Source organism: Ammospiza nelsoni, chromosome 3 (assembly GCF_027579445.1).
Source record: "Ammospiza nelsoni isolate bAmmNel1 chromosome 3, bAmmNel1.pri, whole genome shotgun sequence".
Classification (NCBI taxonomy): domain Eukaryota; kingdom Metazoa; phylum Chordata; class Aves; order Passeriformes; family Passerellidae; genus Ammospiza; species Ammospiza nelsoni.
Window position 1 is genome coordinate 84926802 of NC_080635.1, and position 12293 is coordinate 84939094.

The following is a 12293-nucleotide window of genomic DNA, read 5'->3' on the forward strand; positions in this document are numbered from 1 at the left end:
AGTGGAAGGTACCTCACCAGAGCTGGAGGAAGAACTTCTGAAATCTAGTACCTTCTGTACTGGAGGAAGCCAAAGTGTCCCTTCTTAAATCTGGCAGGTTGAAGTTGCTTGGTGACTACCAGATTAAGTATTATTGTAATGGAGAAGACAGAACTGAAGCTTGATTAACTCATGCACCATTGACCCAAATAAGATTTTTTTTTGGTGTGAGATGAAAGGTTTTAGAATTAACTGTGGAAAAAAACAGAAGCAAACTGAAAACCCATCTTCAGAAGCAGCCTAGAAGAATTCAAGGTGAAGTTACAAGGATAACAAATTTAAGCTTGTGTAGCAGTTGAGTGGATTTTGAGGGTAGATGAGGTGAGCTCTATTGAACAGTGACAAAACTGGTTAGAGAGGAACTTCTTATACTAGGGTAATGCAGGGAGAAGGATGCTGAAGGGTTTCAGTGTAATTAGCTGTCCCTGTGCCCCATGAAGTAGTGTTTCCAGTATGTTCCTGAATGTTCACATTCAATTTCTTACTAAGTTATTATTTAATGATATTCCCTTATCAAATTCAGCTTCTCCTTAAAATTGTACTGCTTAATAAGCCACAGAATCACATGAGGTTGGTGTTTTCTGTCCCCTGCAGTGTGTTTGTTGAGCCATTGAAACAACCATTAAAACATAATTGATATCTGAAGAGCATTTTTGGAAGAAAAATGAGAGCCATTATGAAACAAAATAAAGTGTATCTGAAATCAGAAAGACATTTCTATTCTCTCCCCATTCAGGAATTGTCTTCTGAATGAGGAAAGCCTTCAATGTATTAGCATTAATCCACACTGAGTGGAACAGAAGTCTTTTGTAATACATACTTAATAAACCTTGTCTGTCTCTCAAGCTGGGGAGGAATAGCTGTAGTGCAGCAGCTAATCTTTACATGCAGATTAAGTCCTCAAGAAGTACATCAATCACTAATTGTTGCTATTCTTTTAGAAAGATCACAACCAAATGTGAAAAATAAACATGTATATGCTTTTAGAATTAAAGAAAGAGCTTTATTTAAATTCATAATGGTTTTTTAACAGAAAACCACCCTCTGAAATGCACAATCATGTTTTTAAATCTCATTTCTGAGTGGTTTGGGTTTTTTAAAAGAATAAAATTAATTGCTTACAGCTCTAAATACTGTTTTGTTAAATGCTTCTTGACTATAATTAGAATAATTTTGAGACAGTAGAATTAGATCAGCTGTGTATGGCCTAGTTTTTCTTGGCAAATATGCACTCTCCTATTTTTAGTCTTTGCCTTCCATCTTTTTTGTGGCCAGATCTCTGTTACTGCTTTGCAGAGATGTATGATGTCATAATATTGACTTCAAAGAATTCTAGTTACAAAACTTCAGTTACCCACCTTCCCCCCACCTTCCCATGTCCTTTGCCTGAATTGACTACAACAATTTTAAAGGAAGATATTAATTTTATGTCTAGTTTTGTAGGCATTTGATTCCATCAGAGAAAGGTCACATTGACTGGAAGCTGATGTACTTTGCACTTCAGAAATATTACCCAATAAAGGAACAGTACGGGGACACCTTGCATTTCTGTCGACACTGTAGTATTCTGTTTTGGAAGGTAAGAGCTTTGGAACAGGTAATCAGAAATAAGTTCAAACAGCTACTGGTAATCATCTGTAAGGAAAAATATTATGGTCATCTTATCAGTGTGAAAGGTGATTGGATAATATCTAACTTCAAAATAATATATATAACTTCCATATAAAATCTCTGTTAAATTCTAAAGTTGTTCTTAAGCTTGCCTTCTTATTTCTTGGTATCTGATAACCTCAATACTTAGAATTGCAATGAAAAGTGCCATGTGGAAAGAGTTACTCTATTTTTATTAATTTGATCTTAAAGAAAATTGTGAGGGACTAGTCTGAAGTTAGTGTTTTTAATGATGCCATGGTAATCAATTTATGTCTAATGAGAAGTAATTACTACATATTTTCCTACACATTGGTGTAGAGCTCTGTACTTTTGTATTTTTGCTTCTGTCCCATATGAAGCTTGGAGGAATGTTTAAAACTTGATCCAGAGCGTGTTTTACCCTGGCTTTGAGATTTGCCATGAAGCATATGTTGTCTTACAGGATGGTTTTAATTTCAGTAGGGCATTCTCTTCTTTAATGTGTGTTATTACCTAATCCTGCTTTTTTCTGTGTTGCACTGTAACAGAGGCTTCCTTAATTTTACAGCTGAAAGATCAGATAAGGGTAGTGTCAAGTGGACAGCAAAGAGCAAGAAATGTTTGAGAAATCTTGGAAAATACTCATATTACTCATATTCTAATCAACATAAGTTAGTTGCTCTTGTGTCATCTTTCTGTGATTTTTATGAGAAGTTGTATGTTAGTGTGAGGCTTTTAAATTTTCCTTCAAAAAACCTAGGCTGTTTAACAGGATAAGCTAAATCCCGCTAGAAATAGCGTGTTCCTTAATGATGTGATCTTGAAGTTGAGTATTTTTGATATCATGGGAGTCCTTCCAGGTAGTAATGCTTTGCAAAGTTAATAATAGGAAAGCAGGTAGCCCAAATTGGCTTCTACTGTGAAAAGCCTGGGCATCTTCTGAAGGATCTGTGTCAAGAATGACTAAGAGCTTTCATTGCAGTGGAATAAGTCTTTAGCATGTAGCTCAATATGTAGGATAAATCTTCTCTCTGAAAGGGGAAATTTCAAAGGTAAGTACACAGGTGCATTTAGGTGGGTATTTGTGGTAGCAGATTTCTCTGGATTGCCTGCCATCACTGTGTAGAGTTAATGCTTTCCACACTAAATTTCTCTCATTTTGATCTTAATATAATAGAAAAGTACAAGTCTCTAATATTAGGAATTACTTTGAATGTGTTTGGAATGAAGTGTTTAACTTTGGAGATGGTGGGACAGTAGGAGGCAGTGAACCTGTGCAGGTTGCAGTAGTATTCCAGTAGTAGGTTATAGCAGTCAAGGTGACAGGAATGTTCCAATGTACTGCTGGAATAATAGGGTTCATTTTGGACTTCTAAATCCTTTGAGATACAGCACAGGAAGATCTAAAGGTACTTTGGACTGATGAGCAGTACCTCCTAGATCACCATTCCAGTGCTGCCTCATCCTGGCAATTCGGGCTGCTCTTGTAGTGGCAGTGCAGTTATAGATTGGCTGTGTCCTTCTGCACAAAAATATTGGAGCAGGTGTTTGGGATCAGCTGTTTCAACAAGAGCACAGTCAGCAGGTTGAGGAAAGCCATTATCCCTTTTCATGCAGCACTCATTAGACCATCTGGGATGCTGCAGCCATGAGGCCGCCAGCAGAAGGGAGATACTGATAAGCTGGGTGAAGTTCAGGTGAGGGTCATACAATCAGGGAGCTGGAGGACTGGCCATGTGAGGAGTGGTGGAGAAGACTGCTTCAGGGGACATAAGAGCCTGCCCTGAGGACAGCCAAGCAAGGGAACAGTTTGACCACAGAGCTGATGCAGTTTCCATCCTTGGATGTGTTCAGGAACTCACTGGATGAAGCTCAGAGCAGCCTGGTCTGGCCTTTGAGCAGGAGGCTGGGCTGGAGACCTCCTGAGTGCCTCCCAGCCTGATCATTCTGTGAGCCTATATTACAGTATTCCTTCTCTAGTCTTGGCATCTCAGCCTTGTCTCTGTCTTAAAATAAATGATGATCAGGCTGAAGTGGATTGTTAAATGAATTGATTTATGCATAATTGGCACAAGTGAATTGTTCATCTGAAATACTGTCCCTCTTTTTACAGGGCAGTGTGGGGGGGTCAAGTAGTGCTGGTCACTCAGTTATATGGGAAAAAAGTAGTGCTGCCTTTTTTTTTCAGACACTTGTGTCTGTATCCTTCCCCAAGCTTGCTAAAGAGAGGTGAGAAATAAAGCAGGGATGAGGGGCAAAGGGACAGGAGCTACTTTATTAATTCTAAGTAAATCCTGTTCTAGGTGAAAATACTCCTTAATCAGAACTTTTGTCAGGCTTTAAAAATTTATTCAAGCTTCAGTATCATCCTTGATTAGAAAGATTGTTAAACTAAATATGAGTATATGAGTGCTTGATATACAATTATATCTCTAATGCATGGCCAGAAAAATCCAAAATAAACAAAGCAAAAAACAACAAAAACACTACCACCAAATCCAAATTTTAAAAGAGAAATCACAATTACTGCAGAGGAAGAGTAACAAGTGTTTGAATCTTGAAACAAATGGAAGCCTGTATTCCTGAGATAGCTAATAATATGTAAAAATTTTGTTTCCTCATTTAATGGTATAATTGAGAAGTCAGGCAACTTTTGTTTCCAAGGTTATTCAGAAGAACTTCAGGCAGAGCTGAACTTTTCTTCATAAGGGATCTATTTTTATTTTTCTTCCTTCATTAAAGAGCAAAGTGAAATGTTGGAATAGTTGCAGAGAAAAAAGTGCTAAAGCAATCAGGGCATGAAGTCTAGGAATGATTAATTTCTCTTAACTCAGTTGTGCTAACAAGGAACGTGACTGCTCTCCATAAATTGTTTTTGGGGACAGAAGTGGTGCATAAGCATGAGACTGCTTAGGGGAATTATTTACACTAAGGGCCATCCTTGATGCAAGTAAATTGTGCTGGGAGGTAGGAGTTTCTATTTGAGACAAGGGTCTCAAACAGCCCAAAAACACAGGCCTAGCTAGTGATGAGAAGAATTTTCAGCAATTTATGAAATGGATAATATAATGTAATTGCTGACAATGTGCAAGGGCTACTCCCAGGAAATTCTTGGAGCCCTCTGTTTGGTGTTCTTTTCAAAGAAGGCCTTGCAAAAGAAGGGACTGATGGCTGCTGAATTGAATTACCTATTGAACTGATGAAGTAGGGAAATTACTTTTTCACTTTTTCAGTATACATATAATGATCATAGTGGGTTTTTTACAAGTCTTGAGGAGTTTTTCAGGAAGAGGCATGTGTATTCCTTTACTTGTCTAAAATCTGTAACCCAAGTCAATGTATATATAGCATGTAGAAGTCTCCCAAGTTCTTTGTTGGAAGTACAGTGGCTTTTGTACTCTGTGTTAGGAGGGGGTCATAGGAAAATTTTCATATTGAACATCTGTTTTCAAAATTACTTCTTGCTAAAGGATTTGTCCGTGATGAAACTGAAAAAACCCACATAATTTCAATATTGCAAAAATAATGACTAATTATTGTGTGATACCTCTGAGTGCTTTCATTTATACTATTTCCTCTATTCCACTAGGCACCATTGCAATTGTGGCAGGTTCTTTTATTTTCCTGAGCTTACTTAGTAATACTTTTCAATTATCTCAGATGTGGCCACAGAAGCTGAAATATCTTTTCTTCTTTCAGTTTCCAGGGCTTTATGAAAACAGTGTAATCACTTTGCATAACACTTAGTTTTTGTTGTCTTGCAGCTTGTGCTGATTTTGGTTTCCACAAAGCTGCTTGTGGTTTGCCACAAGAATAAAAGACTTTTTCTAAATGGCTTATCAACCTTTGCTTAAATAAACCTTAACTCTGCTTCTTTTACTTTATGGCTCTCCTTCCTTCTTCACGATTTCAAAGGACTACCACCTTGCTTTGTTACTCCAGGTATTTCTTGTGTCTCATCTGTTTTCATTGCTGACTGTTCCATAATGTCAAAGTGAATAATGTGTTCCTTTCTAATTGTCTCTTGCTCTTTGTTTTGATTTTTCTTTCTGCACATCAGTTCAGCAGCAGGAATAGTTTGTTTCTTGTTCCCTTTTAGATAAAGGTAGTGATGACTTCTCATCTCAGCTTTTCATCATTTTGTCTTTTATTATTGCCATATTCCCTCCTAATGCCTTTTAAACTAGAGCCATAATTCAATTTCTAATGAGCATAGGTGTCAGTGGGATCAGACAGATTTTGCTAAGAAATAGGTTTCTCTGCATTCAGTGTTATTATAAACTCTTTCCTGCATTCCCTGATGTATTTAATTCAGTACTTAAATCTGAAGAGTAACATGCACCTCAGATAACTTTCATACCAAGGTACTAAAATTGATTTTATTGCACTTGGAATCCTATAGTCATATTTACTTTTATGGAGAATTTCTCTGAAAAGAAATTCCCCAAAACAAGCTGCATGTGACTGAGATAGTCAAGGGAAGCAATTATATTGTTGCCTTCTGAAAGAATAAATGGTGAAAATACTTTTACAGAGCTTCTTAATGTCTAGCTATGGTAGATTTTGAGGAAAACAACTACATTTGCCAGTAAACACTCCTCCTGGGGAATTCTCTTCTTACTTTGAAATAAGTCTGCTTTAGCTTTGAAACTGTGAAATCAAATGATTTTAACACTTTATTGAGTGTTTTTATTATTTAGTTTATTATTCCCATGAAAATGTATTTCTCTTGAAATGATGAGTACTCATAATTACAAGAAAGTTGTGATTCTTTTTTTCAGTCCTCATCACTTTTTTCACTGTAAAACTTATTTAGTTTTCAATAACTAAAACCACCAGTAACTGTTCTCTGAGATTTTTGTTGCACCTGTATTTCCCAGCTGGGTAGAACTTTCAAAAATGCTTTTATAATTATGTGCAGAGAAAGCAGCATGTTACAAACTCAGTTTAAAATATTCAGGAGTACAGATAAGAAAGAGGATAATCCCTACCTTGTTTCCCAGAATTATTATTCTGATGGTGTTTTTTTCTGGAAACTAGGAAAGTAATGACATGACATTGACATGGCAATGGGTAGAGAAGATAATAGTCCATTAGCAGCTACCTTTAAGAGTGTTTTCAGGAGTGGTGCAGCTCTTCCTTGCAGATGTCATCTCAACATGAAAGTGTTAAGTTTAACACTTCTGATTTTGGTCTTGGTCATCTGTTCTTTCTCATCTGCAGATTCCCCCAGTAGGCAGTTCTACCTGGGTCTCTTTTTTAGGTGTATGTTTGTCTTTCCCTCTGTCATGAATCTGTTTCTCAGGTGATGTTAAAGCAATTATTTAAAAGGGTGGGAGGATGAGGAGGTGATAGCACCTGGTGTATTCTTGTAGTCCTCCATAGACTTACTGGAAAAACACAGATAATAAATCTATTGAGTAACAATTTTCACTGGCAAAGCTGAGCAGTATTTAGAATGTATTTCACCTGGTGCACTTTGGTGCTGCAAAGACTTTGGGTGGGAATGTGGCAGTGAGAAAAATAATGACTTAGAGATTCTTTCCTTCTATTAACAGAATGGCATGTAATTTCTTTTCCTATGGAAACAAAAGCAATGAGGACCATGGTAGTCTGTGATCTGTTTGTCATGTATTTATCTAGTTTTCTTGCCTCACATGGTGCATTCACCAGCATTGGTGGAAAAGAGACAGAAACTTCTTAAAGCCTGATGAGGACACTTCTGAGCCTTACAACAACACTGACAAGTTTTTTTAACTTCTCCATTGAACTGTCTGGGAACTTCTTCTCATTACACCTCTGCATTTCCCTCATTTAGGGGTTTTAATAAGATGCAAACTACAACTTTTTGTCCAAAGAAGAATTTGAATCTTAAAAAATCAGACAGGTCTGCTGAGGTCAAATTTCTGTAAGAGGAAAGAAAGCCCTGCAGGCTTAGTGAATTTGTAATGGCAAAGCCTTTCCACCCTGTCTTACTTCTCTATTCCTACCTTGCCTAGGTGCCAACTTCAGTTTTAAGGCAGTGCTTTCATTTCACTTGGGGAAAAGATGGGCATGAAAGATGAAAGGAGGCTTAGGAGGGAAATGTAGCAAGGTAGGAAAGTTTTTAAGACTGAGAATTCAAACACACTGGTCATGTTTTTTGAGGAAATATCTGCTGCCCATAATTTTCAAAGCAAGGGACTCATTTTCCCCCAGAGCAATAGATGACTTCAGGTTTTGATTAAATAGATAATTTAGGCTCAGTAAAGCTGGTGCCTTTTGCCTTTTTGTTATGCTTACCTAAAAATAATGAATAAGGAAGATAATAGTTTTTCAAGGGCTCCAGCTCAGGTTCTGGTACAAGGAGAGAATTGTTTTGGGTTTGTGCTTTTTTTATTGTTTTGTTGGGGTTTTTTTCCTAAATTGGGGGTGAAAGGAGACTGAATATGCAAAGAGAATTTGCTTATTTTTCTCGTTCATTTTTCAGGATACAGGACACCCCTGCACAGCCAGTGATCCAAACACCTGTCTCATGCCAGTATCTCCTCAGCATTTTATTGATCTCTTCAAATTTTGAGATGTTCAGTAGCTGTTCTCCTGTGTTTGTGGCCATTTTTGTGAAGAGTTGGGCAGGATATGTTATGCTTTTTGTGCAATATATTTAAGTGTCATGTTTTATTGTAGTTTAAATAAATATATGGGAGAGATTATCAGAGAGGTTCATTAGGCATATTGCTTTTGTGCAGAATAGCAAGGAGGAAAGGAGAAACATTAAGAAAATTTCGTTGTCAGGAAATCTCCAGTGGACTTTTTTTCAAGTCCAAGAAAGACCACTTTAATCTCAACTTTACATCTATGCTTTTGACGCCTTAATAGTTGGTTAAAATTATGTAGGGGAGTTTTGAAAATTTCATGGAAGAATTAAACTACTCTTGCAGGGACCAAAGGAGGGGGGTTTTTGTTAATCCTTCTTTCTATAAGCCATGGTTTTCAAAACACCTCCATATAATTTGCACTATTATAAAGAATAGGCCAATATTCTCTTAGGCTCTTACTACATCATTACAAAGGTGGCATTCATTTTTAGGAGTTAGTGAGTGAAATATAACTGTGGTTATATCTGCTGTTGAACCTATATGAATGAAGGAAATCAACCAATTTTTGTACATACATTATGCAAAAATATTTATTTTTCTTAAGGACTTTATTAAACATTTAACCTGTCTTAGCACATCTCGCAGAACTCATGAGACCAATCTGGGGCTACTGGAAATCTTTCTGATGGTAGCTGCAGCCTTCATTTATACTGTTTGGAATGTCTACAAGTGCAACTGTACTAATTTCATCTTCTAAGAAGAAGACATTATTGAAATTTAATGAGGATGGAGTTGCTTGTTCCTAGAGTGGTACAGTGGCAGAACACTATGCTCCCAACTGAGGTTCTAACCTGACAAGCTATGGGAAATACTGAAAGTCAGTCTGAGCTGGAGCACCTTCTGCCAAGTTAATCAGATGATAAATTCTTCAGGAAGCTATTTTTTTTCTATCCTGTAGAACAAAATTAATTGCTTGGCTTAAGCAGGTAAAGGAAAAATTGTGAAAGTTTTGGATTTGTCAATGAAATTTAACAATATGTAACATACAGAAAAAATAAATCATGTACCACATTCTGCACTTGCTTGTTCTCAATCCAGTTTTGTACAGAGTAATAAATCATGTTTTTATCTGTTATTCCTAGAAGCCTCTGGTGCATAGAGATGAATCCATTTGAATTGTGTAAGATCTTTCTGTAACCTGTTGTCTGTAGTAATTGGTAATGGAATGAGAAGCATACAAGCAGTCCTAGTGCTATTGCTTTACAGTAGTTTGTTGTATTAACCCTTTTTGTAATAGGAGAGCTGGGCTGTTAATAGGCTGCACAAGAAGAGGAGAATATTTCTCCTCAAATAGTTTTATGTTAATTTAATCTTTGTGATTGAATTGAATGGCCGATTTTTTTGTGGATTTTTCAGTACAGGGTTTTGTGGATTTTTTTTTTTTTCTTTCCATGCAGGTGTTGGCTGTGGCAAAAGTAATGGCCAGGTGTGGATCCAAGGACCTCCATTCTTATTCCTGTTCATTCATTCATTCAGAGCATTGGTGCAAGCCTTGCTTTCCCAGCCAAGCACTGCTGCAGCCACTGCATTTGTTAAGGACCCAGTAGCCCTTCTTTAACAACAGTTTGTACCTCATTTATTTAATTCCTGTAAGAGCTCAGATGCTTTCCTGTCTCTGTGACCTCAGTAACCCTGACAGTGGCTGGTGCTGGCTGACATCCACTAATCACTCCTTTATCAGGGTTAGTTTTGTTACCCTATATAAAACTTCCTGTGAATATATGGATGCTTTCTCTGAGGGCTTGAAGGAAATGTTTTAAAGTCAGCATGTGGTTTGATGCTGCTTGAGCTCTTCCCCCTTGTGCTGAGGGACTGTGCAGAGCCACCTCTCCTGCAGACAGAGGGCAAAGCTCTTACACTGTCACCTGAGAGATGCCCAGCACTCAAAAGACAAATAAGGTGACAGCTGGGCAAAGGTATTAAGACACCTGAAAGAAAACCTCTCTCCTAGCCACTGAATTGAGGACAGAGAGAAATGATTTTAAGGTCTTAAAAGCCATTTAAAGACAGGTTTGGAAAAACTCAGTATCTGTAAGAATTTTCTTCATGTTCAACTTGGTGCCCACCAGGACTCCAAGGCCCCAAAGGCAGTAAAGTGGCTTTTTAAACATTTCTTCAGCACCGATGTGCTGAGAAGTATTTCAGTTCATGACTATTTAAGAAATCTTAAACAGTGAGTGTGGAATCACATTGTCATGAGCAGTAATGCAGGCTTTTAACATTGGCCAAACTGTTTTGAGAACAGTTCCACAGATTTGTTAAATAGTGAATACATTGCTTAGACTTAGGAAAATAAGAGCTTGATTAAGAGTGACTATGTGATGGGAGGTCACTGCATGCATAAGAAGGTAACTTTCAGTTGTGTTACTTAGGCAAAAAAGCTAGGGCAGTTATTTTGTAATAGGGTTGGTGGTGGTTGAGTTTTTGTGTCGGTCTGTTGAGTTTTTTAATTTAAATCACATAAAGAATGGGGAAAGGATTTCACCTTTAGGATAGCAATCTTTAATACCTCACCTGAAGCACAGAACATATTTTGACTGCCTGAATTTATCTTCCTTTACTCCAGCACTCTCTTGTGTAACCTAAAGCACTGTAACCATGAGAAGGGTTATGCCTTAACATGAAACCTCTGCTCTGTGGCCTCCTGTGTGCTGCTGTCCAAGGAGGAAGGGCAGGCCTTCTCCCCTTCAGCAGAAAGGGTGCCTAGAAATGTGTCCTAAATCTCTAAAGCAGAGGTTTCTTTTTCTTTGGGGACAGCTTTTGTCCCCAAACCTAGATCTCTTTATAGACAGATTTGGCAGTGGTGGGAAATAGTGTTTCAACTGTGGCCCCTCCATGATCACTTCCCAATCCTGATTTGGCTTTAATGAATTCTAGTCCTGAGAACAGCAGTTCAAAGGCAATCAGGATATTCACTGCCATAGTCCACAAGGAGCTTGAAATTACAATTTTGAAAAACAAGGTCTTCCTTCCCACTCCCCAGTCACTGCCTCCCAAACCTGTCTCTGAGAGACTCCTTGCCTTTTTTATTACATTCTCTCCCAACAGTTTTGTTCACCTATTTCTGGGAAGAGACATTCTGCCATGGACCTTCTCTAAGAGCACTGTGTGAGCCTTTTTCCTTGGAGTCTGACAGGACTGAGGCTCTTCCCTGGAGAAAACAGAGCAGTGGGACCTTGCTCTTTCTTTCCCCCTGCTCCCCATCCCTAAAGGGTTACATTAAGTTGCTTTAGGAGAAGGAAGCAGCTGAACTTCAGGAAAACACCAAGCTCAAACCTAAGAGTTCTCTGCAAGGACTAGCATTAAAACACTAGTGGCCTTTTGCTGTCTAGAAGGCAGAAGCAGTGAGGGCTAGCAGGGAGGAGGGGGTAGGATGGGGAACAGTAGCACAATGTTTTGGATTTCATGGTGCACAAATTAGCTTCCTTACAGCTCCATCACTGGCAAAGAACTAAAAGGAAGGCCAGACACTTAACATCCAACTAAAGTTGCTTGAATTGGCAGATAAGTACCTGCATTAAATAAATCAATATCAAATGTTTGGAGACAGTTGTTTAATAAATTAGAGTTCAGAATATAGAAACATTAGCTAATTATGCTCTTTGTTTGCAGTGTTTTTGTACTTTCATCTGCAAGGTTCAGGTCCAAACCCGCAAAGACACTGGAACACAATTCCCAGCAAAAATTCCTACAAAGTTCAGTAGGATGAGGGTTACCTTTAATGCTTAACATGTCTCTGTTGAAGGACGTGACAGATAAGTGGATCAGGACATGAGAGGTGAGAGTAAGGTTGGGTTTCTTTCTTTTAATTCCCATGGGCCATCCTCTGTGCCACACACAGACCTGTCCCTCTACCTGTCAGGCATGCTGGTAATGCTTATTTCCTGCAGGTTTATGTGTACGTTCTTCTACAAATATGAATAAAACATCTTCAGTTTTATATCTCTTGCACATTATAGTCATTGTGCCTTCAGCTGAAAGTTT

General features: G+C 38.0%; 1 protein-coding gene across 5 annotated transcripts in view; it reads left to right on the forward strand.

The window, feature by feature from the left end:
- FBXO25 (F-box protein 25) overlaps window positions 1-9327 on the forward strand; it is a 31256-nt gene extending 21929 nt beyond the window's left edge. For 3 of the 5 annotated variants that reach the window (XM_059468944.1, XM_059468947.1, XM_059468945.1), the window contains exons 9-11: window positions 1475-1618; window positions 5587-5613; window positions 8141-9327. In XM_059468944.1, the coding sequence (XP_059324927.1) occupies window positions 1475-1618; window positions 5587-5613; window positions 8141-8230 (261 nt within the window). In that variant the 3' untranslated portion in view covers window positions 8231-9327. The remainder of the gene's footprint in view (window positions 1-1474; window positions 1619-5586; window positions 5614-8140) is intronic. The other 2 variants (XM_059468946.1, XM_059468948.1) reach the window with 1 other exon arrangement.
- The last annotated feature ends 2966 nt before the right edge of the window (window positions 9328-12293 follow it).